General features: G+C 41.8%; 3 protein-coding genes across 4 annotated transcripts; 2 read left to right on the top strand and 1 right to left on the bottom strand.

Annotated features, from left to right (window-relative positions):
• Positions 1-1,350: 1,350 nt before the first annotated feature.
• Positions 1,351-3,352, top strand: LTA (lymphotoxin alpha). 2 transcript variants are annotated; one of them, XM_074190147.1, is made up of 4 exons: positions 1,351-1,391; positions 1,848-1,934; positions 2,044-2,161; positions 2,294-3,352. In XM_074190147.1, exons 2-4 carry the CDS (start codon positions 1,857-1,859, stop codon positions 2,701-2,703), a joined length of 606 nt encoding a protein of 201 aa, XP_074046248.1. In that variant the 5' UTR covers positions 1,351-1,391; positions 1,848-1,856; the 3' UTR covers positions 2,704-3,352. The 2 variants fall into 2 exon arrangements, with proteins under 2 accessions (XP_074046248.1, XP_074046247.1); XM_074190146.1 differs by lacking the exon at positions 1,351-1,391 and having other exon boundaries at positions 1,408-1,934.
• Positions 3,353-4,288: 936 nt separating this feature from the next.
• On the top strand, positions 4,289-6,920 carry TNF (tumor necrosis factor). The gene is made up of 4 exons (XM_074190145.1): positions 4,289-4,717; positions 5,080-5,128; positions 5,343-5,387; positions 5,662-6,920. The coding sequence occupies exons 1-4, from the start codon at positions 4,532-4,534 to the stop codon at positions 6,078-6,080; spliced, it is 699 nt and encodes a 232-aa protein (XP_074046246.1). The 5' UTR covers positions 4,289-4,531; the 3' UTR covers positions 6,081-6,920.
• Positions 6,921-10,238: 3,318 nt separating this feature from the next.
• On the bottom strand, positions 10,239-12,972 carry LTB (lymphotoxin beta). Its single transcript, XM_074236720.1, has 4 exons — positions 12,709-12,972; positions 12,218-12,263; positions 11,949-12,017; positions 10,239-11,047 (listed from the first exon to the last, which is right to left on the bottom strand). Exons 1-4 carry the CDS (start codon positions 12,868-12,870, stop codon positions 10,578-10,580), a joined length of 747 nt encoding a protein of 248 aa, XP_074092821.1. The 5' UTR covers positions 12,871-12,972; the 3' UTR covers positions 10,239-10,577.
• Between the last annotated feature and the right edge of the window lie 6,859 nt (positions 12,973-19,831).

Genomic DNA, 19,831 nt, shown 5'->3' with positions numbered 1-19,831 from the left:
TCCCTCAGTGCACCCCCTCAAATCCTCAGTCTGTCTGTCTGTCTGTCTTTGTCTTTCTCTCTCTCTCTGTCCCTCTGTCTCTCCTCTCTCTCTCTCTCTCTCTCTCTCTCTCTCTCTCTCTCTCTCTCTCTCTCTCTCTCTCTCTCTCTCTGATTCTCATCTCTTGGTCCTTCAGTCTTTGTCTCTCTGCCCAGTCTCTTCCTGGTCTCTTCTAATTCTTCTTACACCCAGGTTTACACGCGCACTACTCCAAGTGTCTCAAATTCCTCACCTCTCAAGCTTCAGGCTCTTCATTTTCCTCTTTTCTAACTTCTCTCTCTCTCCATTCTGTCTCTGTCAGTCTCCTCCTCTTTCTCTCTCTCACAATTATTTGGATTGAGTGTGCATCATACTTATTTGACCCATTCTTCCCAGGTATCTGTCTCCCTGTCTTTTATCTGCCCACACTATCAAAGTTCAGAAATCCTGGATCAGAAAAAAACACAGAAAGAAACAAAAACACAAGAAAAGACTAAAAAGAACAGAGATCGTAGAGAGATAGTGAGATAGACAGACAAGCCCAGATATAAGGAAAAGGAAAGGAAATTAAAAAGGGGAAGGGAGAAGGAGGAAATGACAGATACAAAGAGGGGTGATGATAAATTTAGGGAGTGAGGGATAGATTTGAGAGACAAGAATGTTTGTGTGTGTGTGTGTGTGAATTTTGTCAGTGGAAGTAGAAGAGTGAGTTGAAGTTCATTATAGCCAATATACCTTTTTTTCATGTATATAGCTCAGAACATACAAGTACAGTTTTGTACAGATTTGCTTGATGTTTTGTAGCATAAATTATGATCAAGAGATTTATGTACACCTGAGGGGTGAGATTACAAAGGAAGACAATTCTATGCAGACTCAGTCTGGAAGAGGGAATCTATTTCACATGGTTACATGATAGGCTCTTTGGTGGATTTTATAGGGGCTAAGGAATAGGAGACATCAGGAGTTTGTGTATTGCAAGTAGGATAAATATAAATAGTGGGAATAAGGAGGAAAATGGGGGGGTAGCACAGTCTGGGAGCAAGAGTGGAAGGTAATAAAGAAAATAAAAATCTGGAAAATCTCTGGGGGCTCTCCCAATTCATTCCGCTTTCCCCTTTACATTCAAGTTACTTTCTCCCTGAATCTTCTTAACCCTATTTCCTTTTCCCAGAAATCGTCTCCTAGCCCCCAACCTTTGATTCTTCCTCCCAGCCTCAACCTTTCCTGCCTTCGGTAGAAACACCAGCTCCTTCTCCTAAGCCCCGGGGGCTTCCCCCGGCCAAGCTAGAGCCCTGAGCCCTCCCGCCCTGCTGCCGCTTCCTCTATAAAGGGACCCGGGCATCCTGGTCAGGAAGCCCAGCTCATAACAGGTAGGGGCTCCTGGCTGAGACACTCCTGAACCCTGAGCCATTCCCCCTAGCCCTTAAAACCCCCTGATTTCACGTTGCCTCACCAAAGCTTCCTGTGTCTATTATTTCCACCTGCCCCTTTCTGGTCTGTGTAGAGTTTGGTCTCCACCTCACTGTTTCTGGGTCTCTGATTTTCTCTCTGTCAGTCTCTATCTGCTTCTGTTTCTGTTCCTCTCTGCCTGTTTCTGTTTCTGTGTCTCATTTCTGTCAATTAGTCTCTGTACTTCTGTTTTTCTCTCTACATGTGCCTTGGATTTCTGTCTTAGTATCGCTGTCAGCTTCTTTATGTCATTATGTTTTCCATATCTTCCTGTTTCTCTCTGTACTTATTTCCCATTTCCTTTTCTTTTTCTCCCTCTCCCCCCCCCAATATCTCCACCCTGGGCCCTTCTCTACTTTCTCTTTCTCTCTTCTCAGGTTCTCCCCATGATCTCATCTGGAGTCCTGTGCTTCCTGGGGGCACTGAGCCTCCAGCTGCTTTGGCTGCAGCCACCAGGGGCTCAGGTGAGAGACAAAAGGAAAGGGGATGACCTGGGGGGGGGGGTCAGGAGCTTAAAGGGGCAAGAAAGAAATTTTGGTCCTCTGGTACTTTCTTAACCATGCTCTTTCATAGGGTGCTCTCAATCCTGATAACTCCCACTCATCTAGTCCAGCCCCACCTCATTCAGCTCAACATCCCAGCCAGAAGAGGCTCATAAGAGACACCCTCAAACCAGCTGCCCACCTTGTTGGTAAGAATCTAGTTACATTTTCTCCATTTCTCTCATAGACTCAAGCATCCAGCTCCCACTTTTCTCCCCTTCTCAGTGACCATTTGTTCTCTCCAACCCCATAACACTGCGATTTCTGTGTCTCTCCTCTAGGAGATCCCAGTGCCCAGGACTCTATACATTGGAGGGCAAGCACAGACCACGCTTTCCTCCAACATGGCTTCTCTCTAAGCAATAACTCCTTGTTGGTCCCCACAAGTGGTCTTTACTTTGTTTACTCCCAGGTTGTTTTCTCAGGGGCCAGCTGTTCTGAGGTTACTCCCATCCCACTCTACCTGAGCCATGAGGTGCTCCTCTTCTCCTCCAAGTACCAGGTTCATGTACCTCTCCTGAGTGCCCAAAAGTCTGTGTGCCCAGGGTCCCAAGGGCCCTGGATGAGATCAGTCTACCAAGGAGCTGTGTTCCTGCTCACCCAGGGAGATCGACTATCTACTCATACAGATGGTGTTTCTCATCTGCTTCAGTTGCCTAGTTGTGTCTTTTTTGGGGCCTTTGCGCTATAGAGAAATAGAAAAATAAAGAGGAAAATGACTTCAAGGCCCACCTCCATGTCCCTTTCCTCTGTTCCTACAGCTTTAAAGGTCCACACTATCACTCTCTGCTTCCACCATCGCTTCAGTTTCTTTCAAGTATTTCCTTTCTCTGCAACTTTCAGAGATGGAATTCTGGGTGGTTTGAAAGTAACCACACACCCCTCCACTCCTGCCTGACCCATTTCCATATGCTGGCCTGAGAATTTCAAATCTAATCAGAAATACCCAGACAAAAGTAATTTGGTTGACTGGTTAATAGAGTGGGGTTTAAGCCTCGTCATGGAAAGGAAAAAGAAAGAAAGGATGTATGAAGTGGATATCAAAGGTTGGTTGAAATAGGGAATGGGGAAAATTTATTTATGAATGATGATTATAAATTATTTATTTATAGAGAAGCTGAGAAAGGGAAGAGGGAGATAGAAAAGACAGTTATCTCAGGAAGAAATATCAGATAGAGACAGAGACAAAACAGAGAAAAAAATAGAAAAGGAATGAGGGAAGGAGGGAGGTGGTCAGGTGAGAAGGAGAAGGGCTTGTAAAAATGGGGACAACAGAGTTCTAGGGACCATATCTGGACCTATGCTCTCAGTAAAGTTCAATAAATATTTTTCCTCTGAAATGTCTGTGTCTTTTTAAAGGATGGGATTATATAGGGGTCTTGGTGGAGGGGGATACAAAAGGGGAAGATTCTAGGAGTCAAGTTGGAAGTGAAGGATACATGAGGAAACAGGAGGACAAATGGGGAGAAAATGAGAGAATGAAAGTAATACAGGGATTCTAGAAGACATGAGTGATAAAGGTGTTTTTGTGAGTGTTATAAAAATCTTTTGGGGCTTCTGGGAATATATATCTTGACATAAAGATGCCCTGAGGGAATCATGAAGGATTTGGGGAACCTATAATTACAACCTATATTAACAAACCTATAAAGGATCCAAAAATTCCTGTAGTTCAAGAATGAAACCCATGATGTGAGTCCTGAGGTCAGAATGAAAGTAGGACCTTTACAGGTTTGGTTTCATCCTCTTTGGGATGTCCCTACTTCTTTAAGAAACTCAGATTCCAAACTACTATCTCCCTTCTCCTCCCTCTTCACTCAAAGGGCTCCAAAACTCAGATCTCAGTTTTTTCTTCTTTTAGGGTTCCAATCATCTGAATTTGAAAAACCTAAATTTTCCTCAAGACCTAGCCTTTCTTGAATAGTGTCTTAAGATCTAAGAGGCCAGAGGCCTGGGGAATTAGTTCCTGACACCTTCCTTCCTAAAGTCATCATTGATGTTAAGCGGAGTGATATCCCTGGACTCTTGGATAACCTCAAGTCCAACTTTCCAATACCCACCCCTATTGGGAGGAAGAAACTGAGAGGAAATTTGGGGAAGGTTGACAGGGCCCCCACTACAGCTTCCTCCAGATGAGCTCATGGGTTTCTCCACCAGGGAAGTTTTCCGCCCTCTGGGTGAGAGAACCTTCTCCCCCGCCCTCCTCACACCCTCCCCTTGGGGCTTATAAAGGCAGCTGCTCACTCACTGACTTGACAGAAGCTCCCATACAGAGAACATCAGGGGACTAATCAGAGAGTGAGAGGTTCAGAGAGGTTCTCTGAAAAAATTCAAACCACTGGGCTCTCTCTCTCTCTCTCTCTCTCTCTCTCTCTCTCTCTCTCTCTCTCACACACACACACACACACATCCATACACTGGGCCATTTGTTTCTCTGCATCAACGAACTACAAATTTGGACTTCAGGCTCTTCCAAAACAACCCCTCTGGAAACTGAGCAGCTCCACAAAACAGGAACCATGAGCACAGAGAACATGATCCAAGATGTGGAGCTGGCAGAAGAGGCACTCCAAAGGAAGGCAAGGGGGCCCCAAGGCCTTGGACGCTGCCTCTGCCTCACAATTAGCTCCTTCATTCTTCTTGCTGGGGCCACCATTCTCTTTTGCCTGCTGCACTTTGGGGTGATTGGGCCCCAGAAGGAAGAGGTGAGAGAGATAACTTATTTGGTTATAGAAAGAGGATCAGAGAGAGATTGAGGGAACCAAGGACAGATGAGGAAAGGAGATAAAGACAAGGAGAAATATGACAAGAAGAGGAAATTGCAATAAGGGAGACAGATGGAAAAAGAAAGAGCATGATGGAGAGAAAGGAAGAAAAGGGGAGAAATACTAAGAAGGATAAATGGGGGGATACTGAGAGAAACAAAAAGAAAGATGGAATAAGGGAGAGAGAAATGAGGGAAAGAGATGAGAATTAAGAGAGGCATGTCTAGCATCTAAATATACATCTCAACTTCTCTCTTAACTCTGGCCATAATTCATCACTGATCTTGTCCTTTCTTCTCTAGGAGTTCCCAGATGCCATTTTTGCCATGAAACCTCTGACCCAGAGAGTCAGTAAGTGTCCGTTGTTGATGATCCTAATCTCCTAAAACTTCATTCCCAAGTGGGACATATCTAGGATGATGTTGGAAATAGGGATGGGGGGAACAGTTCTTAGGGGATAGAAGCATCTCTGAATTTTGGTCTCTGGTGTGGGGAGGGAATGAAAGAGAGCTAAAACTCAGTTTGAAACCTTCATTTTTTCCTTCTCTTTTCTTCCCCATCCCAGGATCTTGTCAGACTGAAAGTGACAAGCCAGTAGCTCATGTTGTAGGTAAGAACCTGAAATTTTGGAATGGGGACCAAATGGGACCTGGAGTCAAGGCTCAGTTGAGAGTCAATATGAAACTTTGGGGATAAAGCAGAACCTATAGAAGAGGGTGGAGAAGAAGATGGCCAGAGCTGGAAGAACCAGAATGAAGAGAACATAAAGAATGTCTTAAACATTAGAAATAAGATGTGGGAAACAAAGTTCAGGAAACAAAATGTGGAAGATGACATTCAAAAGAAACATATGGATACAACTGTTCCTTCCTCTTTCCCTACAGCTAATCAAAGCGCAGAGGGGCAGCTCCAGTGGTTGAGTGGACGTGCCAATGCCCTCCTGAAAAATGGTATAGAACTGAAAGACAACCAACTGGTGGTGCCATCCACTGGGCTCTACCTGGTTTACTCCCAGCTTCTTTTCAAGGGTGAGGACTGTGCCAGTGAACTCCTGCTCACCCATACCATCTCCCGAGTTGCACCCTCCTACAAAAAGAAAGTCAGCCTCCTTGCTGCCATCAAGAGTCCATGTCAGAAGGCATTACAAGGAGCTGGGGAAACCAGTCTCTGGTTTGAACCAATCTACCTGGGTGGTGTCTTCCAGCTTGAGATGGGTGATAAGCTCAGTGCTGACACCAACTATCCGAACTATCTCGACTTTGCTGAGTCTGGCCAGGTCTATTTTGGGGTCATTGCCCTTTGAGAGAAGAATGGAAGCCTTCCCCCTACCTCCTCTCATGCCCTGTCTAACCCCTCATTCAACTTTATCAATCTTCCTTAATGCTTCTTGATTTCCTTCCTTTTCTGGGTCTGAAAAATGGTTTAAAGACTGGGAATTCGTGTTAAGAACATTCTAGAATATGACAAAAAACAATGAGAAAACAAGGGTCAGCAAAGTACAAGTACTAATATAAAATGATATTGGCTCTGCATTAAGGAACACATATATAGGTTCCAGAATAACATAAAAATCCATCTACTGAAACAAATTCAGACCCTAGAACAAAGTTGGTAACCCAGGACCTAGTCCATTACCCAAAACCTTAGAAAAAGGGCCAACCCTTGAAGCCTGACCTGAGGGAAAGGACCTTCTTTACTGGAGAACAGTTCCTGAGATATATATATCTGACATGGTCCGGAAATGAATCAAAATCCAGATCATTCCTGTTCTATGTATTGTAATACAGAAGCCTTGCCTTTTGCCCCTGGGTGGCTTCTGTTTATTTATAACTAGATAATATGTTTATTTATTTATTTATTGCATATTTATTTATTTATTTATTTATTCTTGAATATATTTATTAAGGAGGTTAGCATTCATGGGGGACCCAGATGTTGAGGTTTCCCCAGCTCAGGAGTATTTTCTGTGAAAATGGAGCAAAGCGAGGGGTGCTCCTATCCTTGCTCCTCGTTCACTTTCCCATCTGTCAATTTAAAAAAATTATCTGATGTTATTATATTGCTGATCTAGTGGCTATGTCGCTGTGTCGCTGAACCTCTGCTCCCCAAGGGAGTTGTGTCTGTAAGCGCCCTATTTGTCAGTGGCGAGAAATAAACTTTGCTTTGAAAACACTTGGAATTTTATGAGATTATTATTTATGACTTATGTATTTGGGAGATCATGGTGCATTGATTTATTCAGTTGTTTTATTTCCTCTAGCTACCTCATTTCAAAAACTTTCCTCTCCAGCTCCCAATTCCTTCTCCCCTGGATGTGAGAGCTTCTTTACAATCTCTTCCTCATCTTTAGTCCTTAGGTTCCAAGATTATAGAATTAAGGAGAGCTCACAGAAAGAATAGAAAAATCATACTCATACCCTGATACTTAGAAACAAAGAATAGCCTCTTCCTTTACCAAGTCAATTGAACTCCCTCAACACCATACTTCAAAAATTCTCTCCTCCCTCCTGTCATGGAAGAATTCCTTCTCCATAAGGTCATATTCCTACCCACACATTGATTTTATCCCCTTCTACCTCCAGTACCCATTTGCTTGACTTCTCCATTGACCCTATCATACATTTGTCCTCCATTTCACTGCCAACTTCTTTAGGACTTAATTTATTACCAATTTCTATTATTTACACTCATACTTTCTTAGATCCCATGCAACTGACTTCTTGCTTCCTCAGGCAAGAACGCTGGTGTTCCCATCTCATTCTGAAATCAATTTTTCTTCTTCAGCAGGGGAAAATGGGGTTCGATTTCTATTGGGAATGTTCTCAAATCAAAGAGAGATTTTGATATGATTAGAAGCAAGCTGTTGTAAATAGAGCATCTGGCTCCACCTGAGTGACTTTCCTCCTTTCTGAGGAATTTTTAGGTATTATCAACAAAGAGGAAGTGTGTTATCTTGGAGAAATCATTAAACAGAGTCAAACACCTGTCCTGACACTATTGTGTGACCTTAGACAAATTGTTAATATCTCTCACCTCAATGTCTTACTCTGTAAAATGAGGGAATTGAATTAGATCACATAGCAACTATCATTGTCCAACTCATAGCTGAAAGGAATTGTCATTATCACATAGCTGAAAAGGGATCATCAAAGGAAAGGAGGGGAAATTCCCCACTTCTCAAGGTAGCCCATTACACTTTTGGACAGTCCCCCTCCACCCAAATCAAAATAAAATAATAGCCTCTTTAAAATTACTCCCATCCCACTTTACTCCTGGTTCTGTCTTCTGAGGTTAATCTGAACAAATCCAATCCCACCCCAACAGAACAGTCTTTCGATTGAATGGGGAAGAGCTATTATCCTAACCCCTCCCCCTAAACCCCCTTCCCAGTCCTTTTATCTCCAAGTTAAATATCCCCAATTCCTTCAACCAAAGGTCTTTAATTTCCTTTTCAGTTCTAAATCCTATGAACACCTATGAGAATGAAGCCAGGCAAAGGAAATCATACCTAGAGAATTGGGAATTTCCAGTTCTGGGAATTCCAATTGCTCTCAGGGGAATTCCCCACATCTCAGGTGAAGTTTCCAGATTTTGTGACCTGAGAGAGTAAAGAAGGAGAGTAAAGAACTTCTAGGGAACCAGGTGTACAGTTGCCCAATTTCCTTCCCCCCCAGACTCCTTTCAGGGATCTAGTTTTCCTGCACTCCCAGCTTTCCCCTTACCTTTCCTATACTCCAAGGAATAAGGCTAAAGAAGTTTGAGGAAATCAAAACTAGTACAAAGGCTATTCTGAAAATGGAACCTGTCTCCCAGGCTAATTTGGGATACAATGGGAGAAAGGAGGATGTAGAGTAAGACAGAGACAGAGATAAAACTATAGATGGTCAGAGTTTTCTTCTCCCCACCCACTCCCACCTCCACCCCCAGTTTTGCTATATAGATGAACAAATTATGTTTTTCAGAGCAACTAATCTGCAGAGGAATGAAAGGAGCCAAGGACCTAAGACAAGACTGACCTAGATAGAGTGTTGAGTCCCCCATCCACCTCCTCCACACTGGAACGATAAATGGGTCATTGGTGGTAGGGCGGATGATGTTGTTACTCACCCCATTTCCCCCACTGTTCCTGGAACTGGGGACCTAAAGTGTGAACTGGGGACTAGGTCTTTCCATTCTGCCTTGGATTTAAGAATATTCTCCTCAGAAACTTTTTCTTTCTCTTTTGTCTCCCCATGACATGATAATTTTCTCCAACCCGCCCCCCCCCCCCGCCAGCCCTGTTTTCCCTCTCTAGGACATGATAGCCTTTCCTCTTTGCCATACAGTTTCTCTCTGAAATGAGAACAACTCATTTCCTTCCATATCTTCCAATCCTCATATGTTTCTTCTTCTTTCATGAAAGTCCTGGCCCCAGAACTCTTCAGGGGAAAGAAGCATCATAACTCCATTGGTCTAACTCAGGAAGAGATCATAGGAGCCCAGACATAATATTTTTATGGCCTTGCCAGCATTCTAGGCCCTCATAATTTTGAATGGTAGAACTATCAATTGCATTAAACTCTTTCCTTGATAGGAGAAATACACAATTCCCCTCTTGATTATTGATCCTGGAGGGAAAAAAAAAGTTGATTCAGGGATAACTATAAAGAGACTAGAGACAAGAGTAGAGACTGATGAATGTATCTGGAGTGTTAAGTCCCTCTAGTCTTCTTTCCCTTGAATATCTCAAACTTTGACTGGAAAAATGATAGGCAGTAAGTCTTCTTGACAAAAAAGGGGTGCTAGGCTGGAGCTTTACAAAGTGATGAGAGGATTCTTTTATATTTAGCAGGAAAAGAGCACTATAATAATAATGTTTTGTCCTTTACTTTTTTTTTTTAGGTTTTTTGCAAGGCAAATGGGGTTAAGTGGCTTGCCCAAGGCCACACAGCTAGGTAATGATTAAGTGTCTGAGACTGAATTTGAACCCATGTACTCCTGACTCCAGGGCCAGTGCTTTCTCCACTGCGCCACCTAGCTGCCCCCTGTCCTTTACTTTCAAAGAAGACCATGACATCAGGGAGGTGATGCCATGACAAACACATGAATTGGATTTGAGTGAGGGAGTGCTGTGCTAGGTTATCAACCCCACTTTCTCCTCCAGAGTCTTCTGGGTCCAGTGGCCAGATATGAATCAGGATGATTGGAGATGGCCCTGGATGAGGGGCAATCAGGGTTAAGTAACTTACCCAAGGTCACACAGTTAGTAAATGGCCAGTGTCTGAGGCCAGATTTGAATTCCCATCCTCCTGAATCCAAGGACAGTACTCTATTCATTGAGCCACCTAGCTGCCAGAGCTAGAAGATCTGAGTTTGAATCTTGTCTCTTCTGTGTGATGTTAACTCATTTAAATTCTCAATACCATCTCAATGAAGAAGTTGGACTAGATTACTTTAAATTTCAAACTATGATCAGGCTGAGTAGAGGAAGAGGGGTTATACAACATGGGGGGATGTGTCATGGATGGGATGACCATGGAATGGAAATGGAGTGTGTCATGGTGGAGTGGTGAGCAAAGGAAACATAGACCAAAAGATAGGATAGAGGAGGCAACCTTTATTGTCAGGACAAAACTTCACTCATCAAGAAACTCTAATACAATTATGATCTCATTTCTCCCTCCTTCCCTCTCTCCAACCTTTAGGACCTACTTATCTGGCCATTTAGCCTTCATTTTCCCTAGGACTCTACCTCACATCCCCCTCCCCCCCAACCAAATCACTGAAATTCCCAGCAAGGAACATAGGATTTAGGAGACCCTTATGCTACCATTACAGCCCCAAAGAACGTCTTCCCCCTCCTGAAGTCCACCATGTCAAGGTGACTGACATTAACATAGATTCTCTCACCCCCTCGAAGCTGAACCAACCCTCCAAACCCTACACTGGCATACCACAAAGTGCCCTGTTCACCCCTCCTGGCCTGCCGCACAGTTTCAGCCCCCTGAAGTAACAATTCTGGCTCCCCTGACCCATAGGCCCCCTTAGCCCGATATAACCAACTGCTGAGGGTAACAGAGACGCCTGGGTCCCCGGCCCGATGATGAGACCAAGGCTGTTGTCCACCAGAGGGAGCTCGGCCTCTGTACCCGATGTGACAGTAGAGGAAATAAATTCCATCTTGGGGAAGGGACAATAGCCCTTCATCCCCCAAGAACTGTGTTCCGCTCTTCAGAAATGCTTCCTCATGTTCTGACACCCAGTGGAGTCCATGATCTGATTTTGAGACACCTGTGGAAAAATAATGGTGAACATTGCCTCTTTTTTTTTTAGGTTTTTTTTTTTTGGTAAGGCAGACGGGGTTAAGTGACTTGCCCAAGGCCACACAGCTAGGTAATTATTAAGTGTCTGAGGCTGGATTTGAACCCAGGTACTCCTGACTCCAGGGCGGGTGCTTTATCCACTATGCCACCTAGCCGCCCCTCATTGCCTCTTTAAGAAACAACTCTTGAGGGGTAGCTAGGTAGTACAGTGGATAGAGCACCTGTCCTGGAGTCATGAGTACCTGAGTTCAAATCCGATCTCAGACACTTAATAATTACCTAGCTGTGTGGCCTTGAGCAAGCTACTTAACCCCATTGCCTTGCAAAAAAACAAAAAAAAAAAGAAGAAACAACTCTTGAGCTAAATGATTCTGTCCTGATAAGCAAGTTGCCTTGGAATCTGAGTAGGAACAGGTTAGTTGCCTTGGAATCTGAGTAGGAACAGGTTAAGTGGGTGGAAGAAAAGTTGGAAGAGGCAGAGTAAGGAATGGGGGGAGAGCCTAAGATCCAGGATGCTAAAACAATGAGAGAATCTGTGGGATGCTAGGACATGAGTCTGGAGCAGAAGGATAGAAATTAATGGTAAAAGGAGTCCAGAAATAGGAAGGATTCCATTAGGGAATAGGAATGGAAGTGGGGAAGAAAATAGGAAAGGATTGGGAAGGTGCTGACATGAGACAATGGGAAATGAAGAAAGAAGCCAATAGGAAAAGGGAAGAGGAGACAAAGAACCCTATGGAAAAACCAGTGAAGAACAGGATGGGTTTTGACTCCAACTCAGATTTACTTGAAATTCACTTTAGGTTTATCTGAAACCTTCCCCAAATTCAACCTACCTCCACATCCCTTGGTTAAATCCAGGCTCTTACCTATGAGGTGTGCAGCTGGGGGAATAGGAATGAGATCTGATCTTGACTCCACCGTTACTTTATGCCTTCCTACAGGGGGAGAGAGAGAGAGAGAGAGAGAGAGAGAGAGAGAGAGAGAGAGAGAGAGAGAGAGAGAGAGAGAGAGAGAGAGAGAGAGAGAGAGAAGATTCTGAAAATCATGACTTTAGATGTCAGGGGTTGTGATATGAAAGGGGATAGTAGGAAGAAGGGCCTGGGGACTATATATAGATTCTGGGAACCACCCTTACCCAGTTGCTGCAGCAATTGTCCTCCTGGACCAGAAAGGTCAGCTACCTGGGTGGAGAGACAGTGACCTGAAGTTCAAACATGGTCATCACTACCTTCTCTTCCATTTGGATCCAAGAATTGGATCATCAGCTCCCAGTTCTCTCTCCTCCCAACCAATCCCCATTTCCCAGTCCAGAGAGTCACAGGAGTGTGAAAAAAGAGAAAGGAGGGCATCAAGTTCTGAAAACCCAAGGAGAGGTAGAAAAGTCTAGGCTTTTTGATCCACAAGTATCAGGAAAACACAAGACAATGGTTGAAGTAAATTAGGTAGGGAGTGTCGATGCTCACAAAAGGATACAGAGGGATTTAGAGATGCCAGGTATTTCACAGAGGTGGACAGGGGGAGCCTAAGACACAGAAACTCAGAAAGAAACCAGGGAATAGCGAGAAACAGAGATGCTCCATAACAAAGGTGTAATTACAGAGAGAGACTCAAATAGTCACTGGTCACCTGTCCCCCTTGTTCTTGGGACATCAGGGCCAACACAGTCAGGACAGTGAGGGGAACAGACAGCAGCAGAGTTCCCAATACTGCAGCTCCTACTGAGGCCAGCAAAAGGCAATCCTTCCTGTTAGGTCCACCAGCAAAGGGTTCCAGCCCTGGAGCCCCCATGGATGCACTGAGCTAGAGCCTGAGCCAGAAAGAAGGGTCTTTCATACCCCAGGGGTGGGGTTACCCCACACACACACACACACACACACACACATACCATGTACACACCTGTCTGGGACTTTCCAAATACCCCTCCTCTCATCATGGTTCTTCCCCATCAACCCTCAACCAGGTTTCCTGTTTACCCAGAGATGGGGCAGGGCAACTAGAAGCCTAGATTCTCTGAACTCGGGAAGGAGGTAGGGTGCTATATGGCTTGATGCCTGGGTCCCTTAGGGGATTGGGGATTGGGGGAGGGGAAGAAAAAAGAGATGAAGTTTGTGTGGCTGGATATTTATATCCCCAGGAGAAGCATCATAACCTAAGAAGGAGAGATATAGGTAGACCCTCTACATCTCTTTGTCAATACCCAGACTCCTGGTGATCAATGCTGGATGACAGGGCTCAGTCCCAGTTGCAATAAAATGCAGCTGAGAAAAATGCGGAGATACTGAGGTGTATATCTAAGGAGAGAATCAGGAAATAAATATTAATTGAACAAGTTCTTGGTACAAGATAGATAGTATCTGGTTTGTAAAAATTAATACACAGTCCTTTCCCTCAGAGGACCTCAAAGATTCTATTAAATGCTAAGATTGAGTGACAAATAGTAACATGGATAAAATTGGCATATAATATAGTACATCATACCAAGTGAAAGGTGATGATAGAATTACTGTAACATAGGTAGTGCAAGTTTTATCACAATTTTTCAGATAAAGAAACTGGTTCTGAGACTGTAAGGGACTTGCCTTGTGCCATATAGTAAACAAGTAAGTAGTGCAGAATTTGAACCCAGGTCAGATCTCTTGATTCCATTTCTAAGGCTCCATTATTTTTTTATTTCATTTTATTTTTTTAGATTTTTGCAGGGCAAACGGGGTTAAGTGGCTTGCCCAAGGCCACACAGCTAGGTAATTATTAAGTGTCTGAGACAAGATTTGAACCCAGGTACTCCTGACTCCAAAGCCAGTGCTTTATCCACTGCCACCTAGCCTAGCCCCCCCCCCCCCCCCCCAGCCAAGGCTCCTTTAAGAGGTTGCCTGAAGCACTGAACTTGAAGCCAGAAGACTGGAGTTGGAATCTTTGATCTTCCCCTTACTAGTTGTGACCTTGAGCAAAATGAGTTTCTCTTTCTCTGAATCTCAATTTCATCTCTGATGTACTCCTGACTCCATTCCATTCTACTTCACACTGACTCCAGTGCTCTATCTACTATGCCATCTAGAATACACAGTAAGGGGAAATGGGAGAATCAGGAAAGACTTTTTAAAAATATTTTATTCCCTCCTCATTACATGCAAAGGTAGTTTTCAACAATAACCCTTTTGCAAGTTTTTGAGATACATATATTTCTACCATCCTTCCTTTTGTTCTCCCTTCCCATGGCAGCAAATAATCTGATATATTTTGTACATGTGCGATCACGTTTAATATATATCCATGTTAGTCATGTTGAGGAGGACAGACTCTATAGTTTGTTCTCTGAATGTGGATGGCATTTTCTATAACAGGTATCTCAGAATTGTCCTTGATCACTGAACTTTTTTTTGTTTTGTTTTGTTTTAGTTTTTGCAAGGCAATAGGGTTAAATGGCTTGCCCAAGGCCACACAGCTAGGTAATTATTAAGTGTCTGAGGCTAGATTTGAACTCAGATACTCCTGACTCCAGGGCCCATGCTCTACTCTATCCACTGTGCCACCTAGACACACTGATCACTGAACTGTTGAGAGTTCATCTTATTCATCTACATCCATCATAGTTGATGTTATTATTAATGTGTATAATTTTTTCCTAGCTCTGTTCACTTCCCTCAGCATCAGTTCAGGCAAGTCCCTAGACTATTTTTATTAAATATTTTATTTGAGTTTTACAATTTTTCCCCTAATCTTACTTACCTCCCCCCATGGAAAGCACTCTGTCAGTCTTTACTTTGTTTCCATGTTGTACATTGATCCAAATTGGGTGTGATGAGAGAGAAATCATACAGGAAAGACTTTTTAAAGAGTAGACTTAAAAGAGCTAAACCCTGAAGGGAGCCAGAGGTTCCAGGAGGCAGAGATAAGAAAAGAAGATATTCCAGATATGGAAGTTAATTTGTGCAAAGGCCTAGAATCAGAAGATGGCAGGAAGAGCACCAAGTCAGTCAGCTTGCTGTATAGAATTTATGACTAGGAACAACAAGTAATCAACCTAGAAAAATGGATTCAAGTCAGATTATGAAGAACCAGTCTAAAAGGTAAAAGGTAAAAGGAGTTGGGTTTTACAATCATGCTATTGGGGAACCACTGAAGTTTCTTAAGCAGAAGAATGAACTTTAGGAATATCAGTTTGGCACCTGTTCAGAGAGTAGTTTAGGGAGGAGAGAGAATGGAGGTAAGAATACTAATTAAAAGACTATTGCAATAGTCCAAATGAAGGTTTGAAGAGAGATGATAAGGGTTTGGACTATTTTAGTTCTGTAAATAAAAAGAAAGGGATGAATGTGAGAAATATTGAGTTAGTGGAATTGACAAGGCATGAAATTGATTGTGGGGTCTGAAATATCATGGGATATTTCAGAGAAGACTCTTGGATTGAAAAGATTGCATTTACTATTTGATTTGGGGCAACTAAGGGGCTCATTAAAAAGGATGCCTGGGCTAGTCGGGAAGATTCATCTTCCTAAGTTCAAATCTGGCTTCAGACACTAGCTAGCTTGAGTATGTTCCTTAACCCAGTTTGACTCAGTTCCTCAACTGTAAAATGAGCTGGAGAAGGAAATGGCAAAACCACTCCAATAAAAGAAAAGAAAAATAAGAAAACCCCAAATGGAGCCAGAGTTGGACATGATTGATGATGATGTTTTGTCCTTAATTCTCAAAGAAGACTATGACATCAGGGAGGTGATGCCATGACAAGTACATAGATTGGATTTGAGTTAGGGGTGCTGTTCTCTTTCTGAATACTTTAGGATTATCTATAATGGAGGACTGGCGAAAAGACAACAGAGAGAAACAATAGTCTTCTGTTCTACCCTAGGAAGCAAAGATCATTCTGGAGTCTGTATATTTTCCAGATCCGAGACCCTTGCAAGTTGCAAAACTGGATCTCTAAAGGAGGTGGGGGTTGGAAAGAAGGAAGCATGGACCCATGATGGATGCTACAGAATCATGTGACTAACTTCTTAAGAGTACCATACCAAGGGAAGAAAATTTGTGTCTAGGAATCTGCACATTTGGGTTCCTTGAGGGAGAAGAGAGTAGAATGAGTGATGGGGGCGAGGGAGGTGGAGGAATTTCTTAAGTTCCTTCAAATTTTAAAAATCATTATCCTTCTACTTACTCTTTGCCCTACCCCTATACCCTTCCCCCCATCAGAAAGTAGAACTCATGAGTTCCCAGTTCCCAAGCTCTGGTCAGTTATGTCTGGTCCTGGGGTGGAGTCAAGGGCCCCAAACTCCTCTGAAACAGGAACCAGTGGTTGGAGGACAGGAAGTGAAAAGGCAGAAGCCTTGGGGCCAGTTACAGGCAACAGTCTTCTCTCCCTCCCCTCTCTACCCTCAGCTGTGTTGGTCTCTGGGGACCAGCTTTACCTGTCAATCATGTAGGGCAACCCTCACTTTTTAAAACTAATTTTTTCAAAGAACAGGCACTTTTATTCCTCTAATCAAAAAAGAAAAAGACAAAAACAAAATTCCTGTAAAAATATGCATATTGAGCAAGACAAATTTCCATATTGGTCAGATACAAAAAATATATGTCTCATTCTGCAAACAAAGTATCTCAGCTCTCTGTCAGGAAATAGGAGATATGTTTCATCATGAGTCCTCTGAAATCATGCATAGATCAGAGTTTTCATAATTGTTTGGTTTTAGTTATTGATATTTTGCCTATCTCTGGGTTTCAATGAAATTGTTTCTTTTATAATTTCTTATGGCATAATAGAATTTATTATATTTCATATAGTATAATTTGTTCAACCATTTCATAATTGATAGATACCCTTAAATATATAACTATTTTTGTACATATGACGCCTTTTCTTCTTTATCTGATTCTTTTGGGGTATAATTTAGTAATGATATTGTTGAGTCAAAGGGTACATACAATTTAATGACTTTTTGGGAATAGTTCCAAATTGATTTTCAAAATGGCTATATCAATTTATAGTTCTACCAAGTTAATGTGCCTATTTTCCCCTGATCGCTCCAACATTTGTCATTTTCCTTTTTTTTAAATTAATTTTGTCAATCCAATGAAAGAGAAGTAGAATCTTGGAGTTGCTTTAAATTGCATTTCTTTCATTATTAATGATTTAAAGTATTTTTTTTCATATGGTTCTTGATAGCTTAGATTTCTTCCTTTGAAAATTGCCTGTTTGTATCCATTTATCAACTAGGGAATGACTCTTATTCTTATAAACTTGAACCAATTCCTTACATGTTTTAGAAAGGTGATCTTATTCAGAAAGATGTGTTACAAAAATTTTTCCTTTCTAATTTCAGCATCATTGGATTTGTTTGCGCAAAAAAAAAATCTTAATTTTATACAATCAAAATTGTTTCTATTCTATGATCTTTTTTTGGTTATGAATTCTTTTCATATTCATAGAACATGAAAGTAATTTCTTTCTTGATATTCTAATTTGTTTATGTCATTCTTTTTTTAGGCTTTTTTGCAAGGCAAATGGGGTTAAGTGACTTGCCCAAGGCCACACAGCTAGGTAATTATTAAGTGTCTGAGACCAGATTTGAACCCAGGTACTCCTGACTCCAGGGCTGGTGCTTTATCCACTGTGCAACCTAGCCACCCCTATGTCATTCTTTATGTCTAAATCACAGATTCAGCTGGATCTTGTCTTGTTATTCAGTGTTAGTTTATGCCAAATTGCTTTCCTAGCAATTTTTGTCAAATAATCAATTCTTACCTTAGAAGCTGGGGACTTTGAGTAGTCTACTACTGTGTTAATTGACTTCAGTATAAGGACAATACCCTCTTGAATTACAACTGAGGGAGTTTTCTCTGCTTCAAGAAATATAATAAGCACAACTCAAAAATGGCATCCACAGAAAATATTTAGATGCAGCTTTTTAGAACAGTCTGAAAGCAATGATGCTTATGGTACCACAATGTTTCTTTTCCTCCATTTTAGCTACAGAGAAAATATGAAAAATGAAAAAAAAAGCCCTTTTCTTTCCTTTTTGATTCTTTTCCTTTAAAAATTGTGCTTGAGGCAATTATGGTATAGAAATAAACATTTGACATTAAAAACAAAAAAATATAATAAGGCAATTTCCTATATTCACCAATCTCCACACTTCTTGCTCTAGAGATTTCTTCTACTTTAGTGTGAGAACCTTCTCTTCTACAAAGCGACCATGGAAACCAAATAAAGAATAAGGGTAGGAAGGTTATGAAGAGTGGGAAGGGAGGCAGAGAAACACAGAGAAAGAGAGAAAGATTAATAAATAGACTGAGACAGAGACAGAGACATAGAGAAAAAGAGACCTACAGAGAAAGAAAAAGAGAGAGAGACCTAAAAGGAAGAAGATATGAGTTGAGGTAGCTCTAATATGAGCTAACTCTTTGAGTGATCTTATAGGATGTAAAGTATTGTGAGATGTCTCTGATGAAGGCTGTACTTTCTCTAATTTGGGGGTGGAGTATATCATCTAGCTATAAGGGAAACATGGAATATTAATACCTGCCAAATTGTTTTCTCTCCTATAGAAACCTACATGTTCAGGGTAATAGGAGTGGAGGGACTCTTTGAAAGAGAGGAAGTAAGCCTTGGGGTCAATCATAGACAATCCTCTTCTCTCTCTCTCTCTCTCTCTCTCTTTCTCTCTCTCTCTCTCTCTCTCTCTCTCTCTCTCTCGTAATGTTTGAAATTCAGGTAAATTGAGGAACAAAATTCTGAGAAAGTAACCAATAAAAGAGGTCTTTAGCTCCCCAGAAAGTCAAAAGACGTCAAAGGAGGGCCATCAGATTATTTTTATAGACAAACAGAGGAACATACAAAAGTTAGATGGGGAAAACTATAATTGGTTAGAAAAGCTGTAGTACCATGGATGGAGAAAACCACATGAGTGGTTGGAAACTGGGAATGTGGGCTCAGGACAACCCCTCCTTCCATGTTATCACTATGGAAAATTCATTGGTGATATTCAATTCAGTTGAAAGCCCCTGGAGAGATGCATAATAAAGCTGCTGCTCCAAAGAATCAAATTGGGATAAGGTGGGAAAGAAAAACTAAGAAAGGAACTGTTGGTATGGAGGTGGAGTTTTCCATATAGAGTTGTCTCTTGGCCCTCCTGACCATCTTTCTGAGTAGTTAGTATCACAGCAATAACAACCAGACTTCTTGGATGGCTAATCTTAAAGAGATTACAGACCAGACTCTCTGGTATCCACCTGCATCCTTCAGGGACAATAGATAACATAAGAATAGGACAGTAACTAGAAGGAAAACCAAATTTCTAAACTTAAATAACGGAGAAGAAAGTTGAATTTCTGAATTTAATACTTTATACTAATGTGATTTGGACGGTATACAAAATGTAGGCAGTGATATTAGAATAAGCCAAATATAAAATAGAATCTATTTGATTTTCTCATTCCCCTCTCTACTCTTAGCTGCAGCAGCTGTCTCTGGGACCAGCTTTCCTACAAGCCATTTAAGACAACCTCCTCTTTTAAAAAGTTAAGTTTTACATTCAGTTTAGATCAATGTATAGTATGGAAACATACTGCCTTCTGGAAACTACCTTCTGTGGGGGGTAAGGGGAAATAGAGATTAGGGGGAAAATTGTAAAATTCAATAAATAAATATATTTTTTTAAATTAAGTTTCTTTTCAATGAGTGAAAAATCTATTTTCTTCCCAACCCCTTTAATTGAAAGAAAAAAAAGGACAAATCCTTATAATAAATATACATAGT

The sequence above is a fragment of the Macrotis lagotis genome, chromosome 5 (assembly GCF_037893015.1).
Source record: "Macrotis lagotis isolate mMagLag1 chromosome 5, bilby.v1.9.chrom.fasta, whole genome shotgun sequence".
Lineage (NCBI taxonomy): Eukaryota > Metazoa > Chordata > Mammalia > Peramelemorphia > Peramelidae > Macrotis > Macrotis lagotis.
The sequence above is the reverse complement of the archived record's forward strand: the minus strand, read 5'-3'. Positions and strand labels throughout refer to the sequence as shown.